This window comes from Odontesthes bonariensis, chromosome 22 (genome assembly GCF_027942865.1).
Source record: "Odontesthes bonariensis isolate fOdoBon6 chromosome 22, fOdoBon6.hap1, whole genome shotgun sequence".
Lineage (NCBI taxonomy): Eukaryota > Metazoa > Chordata > Actinopteri > Atheriniformes > Atherinopsidae > Odontesthes > Odontesthes bonariensis.
In genome coordinates this window covers 1,582,921-1,598,306 of record NC_134527.1, presented here as the reverse complement: position 1 = coordinate 1,598,306, position 15,386 = coordinate 1,582,921, and the positions used below count along the sequence as shown (strand labels likewise).

Genomic DNA, 15,386 nt, shown 5'->3' with positions numbered 1-15,386 from the left:
TAGATTCCGGCTCCACGACATTTTTGTTGCCTCCTTAACATGATAAAAGTCCCAAGGTGGCGTTCCATCCTGGTACCTGTAGGGGGAGCCGTCCTCTAACGGTGCTTTCAGAGTCCACCGCTCATCTGTTGATGATGAAATGGATCCGTTCTAAAGATTAAGTTCTGCACAAACCTGTGAATGATGCACTGATCTGAATCAGGTGTGTTGAAGCATCTGAAACCTGCATTAAGGCTGAAGCTTTATTTCTATATTTCTGCTCTAAAGACGACAAAAAGATCAAATGTCACAAACAGTGATTCAGTATTTCTTTAAGAAATATTTCTGTCAACTTAAACTTGAGATTCTGGAACAATCCAAATGTTCTACTTTGATGTTTTATCCCTTTAAAACTCCTGAAATGAGAAACATTTGAAGGTTAAACCATCAGTTTGATCCAGCCTTGTTGGGGAATATTTCCTTTAACTACATTAAGTACATTTCAGAACTGCTCACAGAATATGTTCCAAATCGAGCTCTAAGATCATCAGGTGCTACTTTATTAAGTGTTCCTTGGATGAAATATAAAAAGATGGGTGAAGCTGCTTTCTGTTTTTATGCACCAATAATCTGGAACTTTCTACCAGTGTATATTCGTCAGTCAACAGATATTACAAACTTTAAAAAGCAGCTAAAAACACATCTATACACCCTCGCCTTCTACTAGTTTTATGGATTCTATTATTATTATTATTATTACTATTTGTATATTACATTTGTTGTTTCTCTATTGTGCTCTATTTTGTTGTTCTTGTGGTCGTTTTACTTTATTCATTTTGGATATTGATCTTATTTGTAAAGTACTTTGAGCTACATTTTATGTATGAAAGGTGCTATATAAATAAAATTATTATTATTAAATAAATAAATACATCAGACTCGTTGCAGCAGGTCAACGAGGAAGCAGTGAGACCAACACCAGCTGAAACCTCTCTGGGACAGTTTGCAGATTAAGATGGTTTATTAGAAGTTAAATCAGAATCATATCAGCAGTAAGTTTTATACACGCCCCCTGCTGACATATTAATGGGGGCATCATGTAGATCCAGCAGAATGTGAGCGCAGGAGTTCTGAGGTTTGATCAGGCCCAGGTCTCCCTCTGCAGCCGGCCCGTCTTCTCCATGGCCGCCAGCAGCTGCTCAGCTTCCTCGGCGGACATCCGCCCCTCCTGCTGGAAGGCGTCCTTCAGAGCATCGCACACGCTGGCCGGCATCTCTTTGGCATTGCTGCGCGGGAACAGGCTCAGTTTTATTCTTTCATCTTTATTTCCTTTAGTAGAAACAAGTCTTACACGCAATTTAAGGATGTATTTGAGGATGGCCTGACTCGATGAGCTTCATGAATAACAGGAAACAGAAGCTTTAATGCTCTGGACTCACCCGGCGATGTAAAAGCAGGCGCCTTTGTTGGCGATCAGGTCCCACAGCAGCGCGGCGTTCTCCCTCACACGGTGCTGCACGTATACCTTCTCCTCCTGAGCAGGGTCACAGGTCACAGGTTAGCATACAGCTTAGCATCCTCACAGCTTAGCATCCTCACAGCTTAGCATCCTCACAGCTTAGCATCCTCACAGTTAGCACCCTCACAGGTTAGCACCCTCACAGCTTAGCATCCTCACAGGTTAGCATCCTCACAGGTTAGCATCCTCACAGTTAGCACCCTCACAGGTTAGCACCCTCACAGGTTAGCATCCTCACAGGTTAGCATCCTCACAGGTTAGCACCCTCACAGGTTAGCACCCTCACAGGTTAGCATCCTCACAGGTTAGCACCCTCACAGCTTAGCATCCTCACAGTTAGCATCCTCACAGGTTAGCATCCTCACAGGTTAGCACCCTCACAGCTTAGCATCCTCACAGTTAGCACCCTCACAGGTTAGCACCCTCACAGCTTAGCATCCTCACAGGTTAGCATTCTCACAGGTTAGCATTCTCACAGGTTAGCACCCTCACAGGTTAGCATCCTCACAGGTTAGCACCCTCACAGGTTAGCATCCTCACAGGTTAGCATTCTCACAGGTTAGCACCCTCACAGGTTAGCATCCTCACAGGTTAGCACCCTCACAGGTTAGCATCCTCACAGGTTAGCATCCTCACAGGTTAGCATTCTCACAGGTTAGCATCCTCACAGGTTAGCATCCTCACAGGTTAGCACCCTCACAGGTTAGCACCCTCACAGGTTAGCATCCTCACAGGTTAGCATCCTCACAGGTTAGCATCCTCACAGGTTAGCACAGTCACAGGATAGCACCCTCACAGGTTAGCATCTCTGAGCAGCATTGAGCGTTTCCATCCCGTGCACAACAGGAATATTCTCACCTGATCCCGAGAGAAAGCAGTGAAGAGTAGCATGTGCTCGGCCTCCATCATCCGCTCCCACTCTGAGCTGAAGTAGAAGTCTTTGGACTCGGAGCGGCAGCCGAAGAACAGCACGTTGGCTGAAACAGGGGAGATGATGGAGGAGCATCAGATGGTGGAGAGGAAACTGACGCGCACAGCAGAGACGGAGACTCACCCTTTTTCCCCTCTACGCTCCTCTCCTGTAAGGCCGCCCTGAAGGGCGCCACTCCTGTTCCAGGCCCCACCATGATCACAGGCGTCTCCCTTTCTGTGGGGAACCTCAGACTTCCCTTCTTCACCCACAGAGGAGCAAACACCTCCCCTGAAATAAAACCGGCAATTTTAAATCTTTATCGACTCAAACAGAGAACAGTTTTCACTCTCTGGTCAGAGAACTGGTCCAACTGTCGCCTGTTTGGATGAAATCAGTCAGAAATCAGAGTATAAAAACATCCGATTTCACTTCTATAAGCTGTAACAGACCTTGTGTGGGGTCCAGCGAGGCCAACCAGGTGGAGCAGAGGCCTCTTCTGGGTTTGTGCATTTTGGTTTTGTACTGCACCACAGCCACGAGGATCTGCACCCTGTGCGGATGAGCCTGAGCAGAAGAGGGTTCCTGCTTCTTATACGCGCCGACACATCGTTCTTTACAGCAGCTGTTCATGTGTTACCTTCAGAGAGGAGGCGATGGAGAAGGAGCGGGGCTGGATCTCAGGGAAAAGGTCCAGGAGATAGTCCACTTTGAGTTCTGCTGTGGTGTGTGGAAAGTCTGCCAGAACCTGCAGCAGAACCACAGACGGAACAGGGATTTACACTCTTTTTCCTCCTGGGACCGACAGAACAGAATATCCGGGGTCCACACCATCATCCTCTGAGGCTGAGAGCTCTGTTATCATCCACTTATAGTATAAACGGCCACAAAAAAGATGGCAGAAAGTGAAAGAGAACTAGAAACAGCAGTGAGAATGCTTATGAGCTGAATGGGGACAGCTGATCGTGCTAAAAAAGCTGAAAATAGTTCAATTTTAGCAGGAAAAACTGTTGCTGAGGTATTGGTTGAAGGGATTTTGGGATTTTTGTTACTACCAAACTTAACATTGGAGTTACACTGGAAAAAATCTAAATCTGACCAAGTATATTTGTCTCATTGAGTCTCTCATTACACTTAATGTAAGACACAACTGCCTAACAAGCACCATTTCAGCCAGATATAGGGACTTGTTTGAAGACAAGACATCTGGAATATCTTGTTAAGTGAAAAAGTCTTGAAAACAAATTGTTTTGAGTCGGATTTCACATGAAACAAGCTTTTTTTTTCATTTGAAGAGGTTTTTAAGCTAATTTCAAGATCAATTTTAACTCAAAAGTCCTAAATATCACATCTTATTTCAAGAAATCTTTACAAGCCGATTTTCACTAGTTCCATTGGCAGATTTTTTGCTTATTTCAAGCAAAAACGTCTTTTATTTGTTGCTTTTTTACTTATTTTTGGAGGGACATTTTTTCCAGTGTAGTCAGAGAATTTGAGAGGTTGATCTCAGTTCAAGGCTCATAGCTGAAATTCTGTAAATGTGAGCTCTTTAGTAGTTACATTGGCCGAAAGAGGACAATTTTTCTTACATTTTAATGTATAACTTGCTTCTCTAAGTTAAACTGTATGAAAATTGGAGGTATTTGTTTGAAAAAACTGAAAAATTTGAAACTTATCAGCACGCACTCAGCTGTGTGCTCATTCATAAAAATCAAGAAGGAGCAAAAATGTTCATGTTTTTGAAACTGTCATATTTCAAAGCTGGCTGAAGATTTGAAAAAGCTGAAACAATTGGTAATAGCTGAATGTCTTGTGACCCATTTAAAGTTTGAATGGTGTCTCCAGCTGAAAGCATGCAGAAGTAGTTAGGTTGGAAAGAGGGAGATGATTTGGAAGAGCTGAAAGCAGTTTCCATTCATTTGAATGATGGGAAAATTTTAATAAAAGTTGAATATCTTAAAAAGTGTAAAAGTTAAAAACAGCAAAAATGATAGTTAGGTGCCAAAAACTGGCGGAATAATAATAATAATAATAAAGAGAAACAGGAACTTAATAACTATTAAAACACTGTGCTGAGGGTATTTCTATGCACTGAATCGGATCCGTCACCTCCAGGGCGGTGCGCCTGGGGCGGTTGCAGTAGCTGAGCAGCTCGTCCTGGCCCGCCGCCGAGCTGAACTCCGCCAGCTTCTCCCGCTCCAGCTCGTTGGTGGCGAAGGTGGACAGCAGCTCAAAGAAGGAGCGGCGGGGCACGGCGGCGATGTCCAGGTAGCTCTCCACCAGGTGGCGTACGGTGCAGGGCCGAGGAAGCCGAGCTGGAACTGAGAGGACACCAATAAAGGTCAAGGTCACGTTTATTTATACAGCACCTTACAACAACCCGGGCTGGCCAAAGTGCTTTACATAAATAAATAACAATAAAATCCAACAGATGCATTTAACAAAGAAATTCAGCAAGAGATAAAAACACCCAGGTCTGAAAGTCTGGGAGAAAAGGTGGGTTTTAAGAGTTGTTTTAAACATTTCCAGAGTTTCTGATGAACAAATATGCAGCGGTAACCATGGTAACCCATTCCAAAGTTAAGGGGCAGCCGCTGCAAAAGCTTGATGGCCTTTCGTTTTCAGCCTGCATTTAGGCACATCCAGGTAAAGTTTGTTTAAAGCAGACGTGTGGTCACCGTCCAGCCAGAGATTCACTTCTTTTCTTAACTATTGGAACCAATTCAATTACAATTCCACAAGGCAATGAGCTGAATTACATCGAATACTCCAAAACATATCAACATGCCACAGCCTGAGTTACAGTTAATTACTGGATACACACACACAGCCCTGGTTGCTGTGCCACGTAAATGAGCTCCTAGCAGTGACAGAAAGCTCATTTCCAACCTCAGTGTGCTGTAAACCTAATATTACTTATAGGGCTGGGCGAGTTAACTCGTTATTATCGCGTTAACTCAATAATTATTTAACGCTGATAAATATTTTATCGTGCATTAACGCAGTTTTTATTAGTTATTCTATTACTGTAAAAGTCTGCTGCTCACAGGCTTTTATTTTGTAAAAGTCTGTTACAACAGGCTTTTATTTTGTAAAAGTCTACTGCTCACAGGCTTTTATTCTGTAAAAGTCTGTTGCTCACAGGCTTTTATTTTGTAAAAGTCTGCTGCTCACAGGCTTTTATTTTGTAAAAGTCTGTTGCTCACAGGCTTTTATTTTGTAAAAGTCTGTTGCTCACAGGCTTTTATTTTGTAAAAGTCTGTTGCTCACAGGCTTTTATTCTGTAAAAGTCTGTTGCTCACAGGCTTTTATTTTGTAAAAGTCTGTTGCTCACAGGCTTTTATTTTGTAAAAGTCTGTTGCTCACAGGCTTTTATTTTGTAAAAGTCTGCTGCTGTCTGCTGTGGAACAGGAAAAGAAAGTAATCGGCGGATCCACCAAACATGGAGAAGGGTACGGAACTTTTACTCGGCCATTTTCATGTTAAAGTTCTTCCAGACGGCGGAGTCGACAGAACCAAAGTCATCTGTAAACACTGCCAAGTTGAATTGTCTTCTCAGCGTAGTAGTTCCAGTCTAAAATATCACTTAAAGGCAAAACACACAACTGATAGCAGCAAGTCATTCAAGGAAACAGACAGTGGAGCGAGGCTTCTACATAAAAACTACAGAAAGATGCTGATGTTAAAAGTGTGTTTGCACAACAAATGTTATGGCACTTTCATTCATATGGCAGCACATTTAAAATAAAGCTAAATGCTAAAAGCTATACACTACTTTTGGATTCATTTTTGGATTCTGCGTACAAATGCGATTAATCGTGATTAATCAGGGAAATCATGAGATTAATTAGATTAAACATTTTAATGGTTGCCCAGCCCTAATATTAGGTGAGACCAACACAGGGAAGTTGAGTGTTTCATCTACAGAAAATGATTTGAATAAACTGGGTGTTTTGTCCTGAGTTGGAAAACCTTCAGAAATAATTAGTTTTTAGCGCTTTAAAGACCAGGCGAAGCATCAAAATTGTGGAAATATCCCTCAGATGTACCTGCAGCCTTGTCCGCGGCACTGAGAGTGAAGCTGGCCTCTGGGTCCAACCGCAGCAGCTGACAGAACTGCTGCACATCCTCGGCTGCATTACAGGGACGCATCATCACCACGTCTCCAGCAGCAAACCTGCTCAGAGAAATCAGAGCTACAGAGATGAGGGCTCAGCTCCAGCAACACTTAGGCTGTGTTCTAAACCGCATACTTCTCCTACTACTCGTACTAACTTGCATACTAGATTCTCCTAAATGTTGGGTATGCATCATGAGGTTACTACTCATACTCAAACTACCCAAGATGCAACGTAACGTAACGTCGCCGATCGTCATTTCCTGTCAAAACGGCAGTTTCAAGCTAGCTACAACGAGGGTAGGTTCACTTCCTGTTTTCAAAACAAAAGCACCAATTGTATCGTAATGGCTTTCCCTATGATAAAAGGCAACGGGTATTTTATTTTGTGAAAATAACCGGAAGTGCGTTAGCTCACTGCGGCTAGCTTTAGTAGCGCCGAATTTGTGGGAACAAAATTGTAAACAGCCGGTATTTTGTCAGGTTTCCAACACGTTGGGGATCTAAACGACTACTTTCTCACCTGAAAATGTTTCAAATGTTGCTAAAGTTTACAGAGTTTAGAGCTTAAGAGAAATCAGCTTCAGGCCGGCTGATTTCGGCTCGGGCAGGAGCGAAATGCATTGTGGGTAAACGCTCTGCATACTGTCTGATCGATGAGTATGTAGTATGCAGTATGCAGTATGTAGTATGCAGTATGTAGTATGCAGTATGTAGTATGTAGTATGCAGTATGCAGTATGTAGTATGCAGTATGCAGTATGTAGTATGCAGTATGTAGTATGCAGTATGTAGTATGTAGTATGCAGTATGTAGTATGCAGAATGTAGTATGCAGTATGTAGTATGTAGTATGCAGTATGTAGTATGCAGTATGTAGTATGCAGTATGCAGTATGTAGTATGGAAGTATGCAGTATGTAGTATGCAGAATGTAGTATGTAGTATGTAGTATGCAGTATGTAGTATGCAGTATGCAGAATGTAGTATGCAGTATGTAGTATGTAGTATGCAGTATGCAGTATGTAGTATGCAGTATGCAGAATGTAGTATGCAGTATGTAGTATGTAGTATGCAGTATGCAGTATGTAGTATGTAGTATGCAGTATGTAGTATGCAGTATGTAGTATGCAGTATGTAGTATGCAGTATGCAGTATGTAGTATGTAGTATGCAGTATGTAGTATGCAGTATGCAGTATGTAGTATGCAGTATGTAGTATGTAGTATGCAGTATGTAGTATGCAGTATGCAGTATGCAGTATGTAGTATGTAGTATGCAGTATGCAGTATGTAGTATGCAGTATGCAGTATGTAGTATGTAGTATGCAGTATGTAGTATGTAGTATGCAGTATGCAGTATGTAGTATGCAGTATGTAGTATGGAAGTATGCAGTATGTAGTATGCAGTATGTAGTATGCAGTATGTAGTATGCAGTATGTAGTATGCAGTATGCAGTATGTAGTATGTAGTATGCAGTATGCAGTATGTAGTATGTAGTATGTAGTATGCAGTATGTAGTATGCAGTATTCAGTATGCAGTATGTAGTATGCAGTATGTAGTTTGCAGTATGCAGTATGTAGTATGTAGTATGCAGTATGCAGTATGTAGTATGCAGTATGTAGTATGCAGTATGCAGTATATAGTATGCAGTATGTAGTATGTAGTATGCAGTTTGCAGTATGCAGTATGTAGTATGCAGTATGTAGTATGCAGTATGTAGTATGTAGTATGTAGTATGTAGTATGCAGTATGTAGTATGCAGTATGTAGTTTGCAGTATGCAGTATGTAGTATGCAGTATGTAGTATGTAGTATGTAGTATGCAGTATGCAGTATGCAGTATGTAGTATGCAGTATGTAGTTTGCAGTATGCAGTATGTAGTATGCAGTATGTAGTATGCAGTATGTAGTATGTAGTATGTAGTATGCAGTATGCAGTATGCAGTATGTAGTATGCAGTATGTAGTTTGCAGTATGCAGTATGTAGTATGCAGTATGTAGTATGCAGTATGTAGTATGTAGTATGTAGTATGCAGTATGCAGTATGCAGTATGTAGTATGCAGTATGTAGTATGTAGTATGCAGTATGTAGTATGCAGTATGTAGTATGTAGTATGCAGTATGCAGTATGCAGTATGTAGTATGCAGTATGTAGTATGGAAGTATGCAGTATGTAGTATGCAGTATGTAGTATGTAGTATGTAGTATGCAGTATGTAGTATGTAGTATGCAGTATGCAGTATGTAGTATGCAGTATGTAGTATGCAGTATGCAGTATATAGTATGCAGTATGTAGTATGTAGTATGCAGTATGCAGTATGTAGTATGCAGTATGTAGTATGTAGTATGGAAGTATGCAGTATGTAGTATGCAGTATGTAGTATGTAGTATGTAGTATGCAGTATGTAGTATGTAGTATGCAGTATGCAGTATGTAGTATGCAGTATGCAGTATATAGTATGCAGTATGTAGTATGCAGTATGTAGTATGCAGTATGTAGTATGTAGTATGCAGTATGTAGTATGGAAGTATGCAGTATGTAGTATGCAGTATGTAGTATGTAGTATGTAGTATGCAGTATGTAGTATGTAGTATGCAGTATGCAGTATGTAGTATGCAGTATGCAGTATATAGTATGCAGTATGTAGTATGTAAGTATGCAGTATGTAGTATGCAGTATGCAGTATGTAGTATGCAGTATGTAGTATGGAAGTATGTAGTATGCAGTATACAGTATGCAGTATGCAGTATGTAGTATGCAGTATGTAGTATGTAGTATGCAGTATGTAGTAGGCGGTTTTGAACACAGCCTTACTTTCACGTTAAAATCTGGAAGTGCTCGACGTTACTCACTCAATGTTGGAGCCGGTGATGTCGAACTCGATGAGTCTCACGTCCTGGAAGTGCGACGGCTCCGTAACCCTCCTGTTGAACAGCATTCTGGCAGGAAAAGGACGAGCCTGGGAGGGCACGGTTTGCTCCACGCTGATCCTCAGCCGGTCATCCGTCTTCTCTGTCTCATCATCCAGGAAGAGGAAACTGCACGTTGGAGGGAGTCTGCGGCAGAAAGGGCGAGTTATCCAGTTACCGACGACATACTGACAACACGGGCTGTTAGAAGTGAAGAGTGAGGCGCTGTGAGGCATCACTCACGGCTCATCCTCCCTCAGAGGGGCGGCGGCGGCCAGAGACGGGTACAGAGCCAGCACTTTGTCCCAGAACGCTGCGAGCCACGGGTCGATCACTGCGTCCTGCCTGTTTAAGACATAAAGTAACAAATCAAATCAAATTTATTTGTAGTACATTTCATGTACAAACAGTTCAAAGTGCTTTACATAAAATAAAAGCATTGCAGCAGGGAGTGGAAGAAGCATTAAAATACAAAAAAGAATTTAAAGAGAAACAAATAAAATCATTTAAATGATTAAAAGAATATAAAGAGAAACAAATAAAATCATTTAAATGATTAAAAACGAGCAACAGTCCAGATAAGTTCAAAGATAGCGTGCAGATTTCATGCATAGACACATGAGAACAGAAATGTCTTTAACCTGGATTTAAAAATGTCTCCATTTGGTGAGAGTTTAATCTCCACTGGCAGTTTGTTCCACTTGTTTGCAGCATAACAGCTAAATGCTGCTTCTCCATGTTTAGTCTGGACTCTGGACTGGACCAGCTGACCTGAGTCCTTGGATCTAAGAGCTCTGCTGGCTTTATATTCTCTGAACAGATCACAGATTGTAAACCATCAGCAGGCTTTTAAAATCTATTCTGTGACTGACTTGAAGCCAGAGTAAAGATTTTAAAGCTGTGAACCAAAGACACAGCAGACATGTTGTCGTGAATACTTCCTGAAATAATCCTGTAATTTACTCCATCACTGTAACGCTCTTTTAACTGGACTTCCCACAAAGAGCATTAAACATCTGCAGCTCATCCAGAACGCTGCTGCTGGAGTTTTAACCCGGACTAAGAGATCTGAACACATCACAGCAGTGTTAAAATCTTTATTCTGGCTCTGGTTTTGGCCTTTATTCAGCATAAAAGTTGAATCTAAATGGGATCTGAATAAACCCCACCCCACAGTTCCTCTCCTGCTGCTGACAGATGATTGGAACAGTTGGGACCCGGATCTTACCCCAGGTCATGCTGATCGTCTGCCAGCCCCACAGGCATCACAGAGCTGGCCCCCAGCTGCAGGAGACGCTTGTGGAGCTTCTTCGCCACAAAATTGAACCTAAAACATAAAGCGATTGATTCTTTTACAGAAGTCTAAAATCTAAATCGTACTGAATATACGGCAGAGCTGCAGATGCAAAAAAAAAGGACTGACTTTGGATAGGAGGAGTCCCCCAGGCCCAACACTGCGCAGTCCAGCCGGCTCAGAGAGCCGACAGGTAAAGACTTCTTAAAGAGAAACCTCCAGAAACTCTGTGAAGACACGAGACACACAATTACTTTTTAACACAATGGATTTAATTGTGTTAAAGGGATAGTTCGCCTCTTTAGTTAGCCAACTAGCCGGACTACCTTCATCAACACCAAAACGAGGCTGGAACTCTGCTCACAGGACGCAGCAGGGGGTAAGAAGATGTTCAGAAATGATGTTGCTGATATGGGATGTCATACAGCTTCATGTCAGAAGAGGCGAACTGTCCCTTTAAGTCACACAGCAGTGGGCCCGACAAAAAGACTGATAATGGGGTGACTTATGGGTGGTTCCTCTGTTATATATCCTTCATTCCTTCATGTCCACCAACATGATGCCTCAGTGAGTCTAATCTCCAAAGAAAACGGTTTTCTTTATTCATATCTCGTACAAACAAACATTTTCCCATCCTTTCAACATTATTCAGCATGAAGCAGGTGCTCATAATGGCTGACTGGTGTTTATTACAGTAAATGATGCTCCTCCCTGTGCATCGCACCTTTTCTCTCTTCTTGGTCTGTTTTTACCTTCATATTGTCCGGAGGGTCTCCTTGTCCAGCGGTGGCACAAACAAACACAACCAGAGACTCTGAGATCAGGCCGGCCTGTGAAATGGAAGAAAATACGCATGTCAGCATGTCAGCATGTCAGCGTGTCAGCGTGTCCGTGTGATTCTCATCAACAACCAGAAGCTGAACTCCTCTCTGGACCTTAATCCCTCCCAGGCACCGGCTGCCTGGTGTCTGGGCCCCGTGAACATGACCAAACAAGAGCTTTCCTTCTTTGGGACACTTTACCAGCCATCATAGCTGATGTTTGTGGCTCTTTCTGCCTCTGGTTTGGTGTTCAGCAGGTGAAACGCAGCTCAGTCATGTTTAGATCATGTCATTGACTCAGATCCTGCATATTAGCTGCTTTGTGTTTTGGTTCTTCTGCCCTGTGAAGCTCATTCCTGTGGACTTTGGCTGAATCTCAGCAGCCAGCGTTTCCCTTCAGCTGCTTCTGCCTCCTGTGACCAATGACCCAGTGCCACTGGAAGCCATGCATGTTTATTTCACCACACTAACTCTACATGTTATGCATGTGATGTGACAGATTGTGACAGATTCATTAGAAATAGAAAATAGAAAAATACTTTATTTATCCCCCAATGGGGGAAATTCAAATTAGTCAAGTAACTCAAAAAATTATTTATATTTACAATGATTGTATATTAACAACAACAATAAAACCAATTCTAATAAAAAAATACTACAACTAATAATAATAATAAATGACTAAATAATTTTTTTTTAAAAATCAAATCAATTTGAGAAGAATTAAATTAAATTATTAATATTTACAATGATTGTATATTAACAACAACAATAATACCAATTCTAATAAAAATACTACAACTAATAATAATAATAATAATAATAATAAATGACTAAATAAAAAAAAAAATCAATAAAAAAAAAAAAAAATCAATCAATTTGAGAAGAATTAAATTAAATTAAAATATTTACAATGATTGTAAATTAGAACATAAATAAATAAATAAATGTGAGAAGAACTCAGCAGTCACTGTTAAAAAGCCTTATGGCTGTGGGAACAGAGGACCTCCTGAACCTCTCAGTCCTAATCATATTTTAACTACTGATTTTATCTGTTGTTCTTATTTCTTTCTTTTTATGTTTAAAATTTAAATCGTGCTTTTTATTTCTACTGTTTTAATGTCTCTGTAAAGCACTTTGAATCACCTTGTTGTTGAATTGTGCCGTACATTATGGGATGTAACAGAATGTCAAAGGTTTTAAAGTGTGAGCACTCGGGTAGATCTGGAGGTGGTTGAAGAGTTAGATATGATCAACAAACTAATGTTCGTGGCACTGAAATCAAATGTTGAAACTAAGTAAAAACACATACCACATTGTAGCTATCCAGAGGCATTACTCGGACCTTCAGCCACCTCCTCTTTGCCTGCCGCGCGATCCTTTGGGCCGTGTCCTGAGCTGTGCCCGTCTGGCTGCCATACAGGATGAGCAGAGCAGGAGGCGCCATTATGGCTGAAAGAAACTGATCAGACAAATCAAATGTTAGCTTAAAAAACACAACGTCATGGTCAAAGAAGCCATCAGGTGCCCAGTTTAGAAAGAGAAGAAGAGGAGAAACGGGCAAAAGATAAAGGGATGCAGATTTCTATGAGTGACATGAGTGACATGAGTGACGTAGGCTATAGGCTATCTGTTAGCCTCTCGCTAACATGTTGCTATTAGTTACGACTGTATTTGATTTTCAGTTTTGCTGAACTAGAATTAGAATTGAGGCATCATGTCATGCAGCTAATTTCACCCAAAGACATTGGCAACCTGGTCTGGTTTGTGTTTGCAACACAACAAAGTTAATGTTAATGCCAGCTGCAAACAGGGTGAAAACAGCTGCTACAGTCTGAGCTCTGTTGGTATCAGAACTGCAGGAATCTGTTTTTATGCTCCATAGAGTAGCATTTATTTATTTTTTTAGCTTTCTTCGGGTTATTTTTTAGGATTTTGAGGTTATTTAAGGATTTGTGATTGATATTTATATTCTGTATTTTGTTTATTTATCGTGTTTTTTCTCAGTTCCTTTTGTACCTTTTTGTATTTCAGATTACATATAATAAAATAATAATAATTATATAATATGTTGTTGTGTTGGTAAGTCTTTTAATTTTTTTTTGGGGGGGGGCAAGAGGATGGTTCGCCCAGGGCGTTTAAATCTAGCCAGGACCGCCTGTGGGGAGGACGCGTTGTCAATTCACTGAACACACTGTGCGCATATTTCACTTGATGACATGTTAATATAATACATCCATGCATGTAACATGTCATGTTAATATAATACATCCATGCATGTAACATGTCATGTTAATATAATACATCCATGCATGTAACATGTCATGTTATGTGCAGGAGGAATTGTTACAGGTCGTGTAGGCTAATGTTTTTAACAGGATAGTAGCATACAGTTATAGTATCATACAGTCCAGATAACATAACATGTGACATAATAAAGTCTCCTTTTTGCCCAGAAAGTTATTTTTTAAGCCAATAATTACAATAATTATTCTGACAGTATATCCCGTTTACAGTAAAGGTATTTATTAACTTTATCACTGTGGTTAGCCTAGCTAGATAACCGACCATCAACAAAACATAATAAAACACATTCTTCCGTGTTTTAATTTTCTCGTGTCACAGAAGAAGAGAGAACCGGAAACTTACCGCTGGTGTCCTACCGAACTATGACTATAAATAATGCTAAAAACATCTATAACTTATACATCTAATATAACTAATCTAAGTTACAGCAAGCGAATTCTGATTACGACTGTTCCCACCGGTTTACGGCACACTTTACGGCAGGTCCGTCACGCGGTGCGCGCTGCTATTGGCTCTTGAAAGCGCATTTAAAGACCTACGCAAAAAATCGGAGATTTTTGGATTTTGCTCAGAACTGCATTTATATAGACACACAGATACGCACGAACACGCACATTCATATTCAAGATTAGAACATTAAAACTTCAATATCAAAACCTTGCTTGAAATCATAATTATTTAGCCCGCTGCTTCCTTTAAATAATGATCCAAACTTAATATCTCAAACGAGTTTTTAAAAAACTGATGCTTTTCATTGCAACATTTCATCGTTTATTAAAACTGATGTACTGAATTACTTTTTTCCTTAGCAACAACACAGTCTTGATACTTTTTTAATGGAAATTTTTTTTTTTTTAAAACTCATAAAAATGGAATTTAGGAACCGTGTACCTGTAAATATTCCATAAAATTCCATTTTTCCACATTCAGCGTGGCTCTTTTTCCAGGTTCAATTCTCAAGATGAACGTTTCAATTTGTTTCCAGATGTTGCCGTCTGTGCAGCACACTGAAAAAAGTGAGTTTTTGGTGAAGTAAACTCTATTAGAGTAACTGTCATAACCTCTACCTTGTATTTCTAAGATTCAGTAAGAACTCGAGCTTCTTACGTAAAATTAAACATTTTATTAACGTAATACATGAATTATGGGGGAAGAGTAAGTTTTACTTAAGTTTCCTCATACAATTTAAATGTTTAATAGTTGTATGTACATAAACTTAGAAATACGACATAAACTTTACTCTGAAAGTGTATCGTTAAAATCTACTAAGTTACTTTATAACAGCAAATACTACATATATAAAAATTTACTTAAAATTTTGAGTAAAATGATGTTCCTGCCAATGAAAAACAAGTAGGCTTTATTTCATTTGTTGAAATAAATATAACTTAAAACTTAGATGTAATTAAGTAAATGTTATTTTTTATGGTAAGTAAAATTTACTTGATATTGCAGCATTAAATATTACTTAAAAAAACATTTGTAAGTATTTGCATTAAGTAAATCTTATGAGTTGTTTTTTTCAGTCTT

At 40.1% G+C, this 15,386-nt stretch overlaps 1 protein-coding gene across 1 annotated transcript; it reads right to left on the bottom strand.

Moving 5' to 3' along the window:
• Window positions 1-981: 981 nt before the first annotated feature.
• Window positions 982-14,329, bottom strand: ndor1 (NADPH dependent diflavin oxidoreductase 1). The gene is made up of 15 exons (XM_075455293.1): window positions 14,199-14,329; window positions 12,862-13,011; window positions 11,481-11,558; window positions 10,858-10,955; window positions 10,663-10,761; window positions 9,678-9,779; window positions 9,378-9,581; window positions 6,458-6,585; window positions 4,518-4,729; window positions 3,049-3,156; window positions 2,861-2,975; window positions 2,553-2,699; window positions 2,357-2,475; window positions 1,419-1,513; window positions 982-1,265 (listed from the first exon to the last, which is right to left on the bottom strand). The coding sequence occupies exons 2-15, from the start codon at window positions 12,994-12,996 to the stop codon at window positions 1,121-1,123; spliced, it is 1,785 nt and encodes a 594-aa protein (XP_075311408.1). The 5' UTR covers window positions 12,997-13,011; window positions 14,199-14,329; the 3' UTR covers window positions 982-1,120.
• Window positions 14,330-15,386: the final 1,057 nt, after the last annotated feature.

What these genes read in the sequence shown, in the direction of transcription:
- ndor1 (XM_075455293.1), bottom strand. Translation starts at nt 12,996, where the DNA reads ATGGCGCCTCCTGCTCTGCTCATCCTGTATGGCAGCCAGACGGGCACA. An exon ending in CCATCGCCTCCTCTCTGAAG is followed by an intron (nt 2,976 to 3,048) that starts GTAACACATGAA and finishes TCTTCTGCTCAG; the next exon opens with GCTCATCCGCACAGGGTGCA. An exon ending in GCCTGCTTTTACATCGCCGG is followed by an intron (nt 1,266 to 1,418) that starts GTGAGTCCAGAG and finishes GTTCCCGCGCAG; the next exon opens with CAATGCCAAAGAGATGCCGG.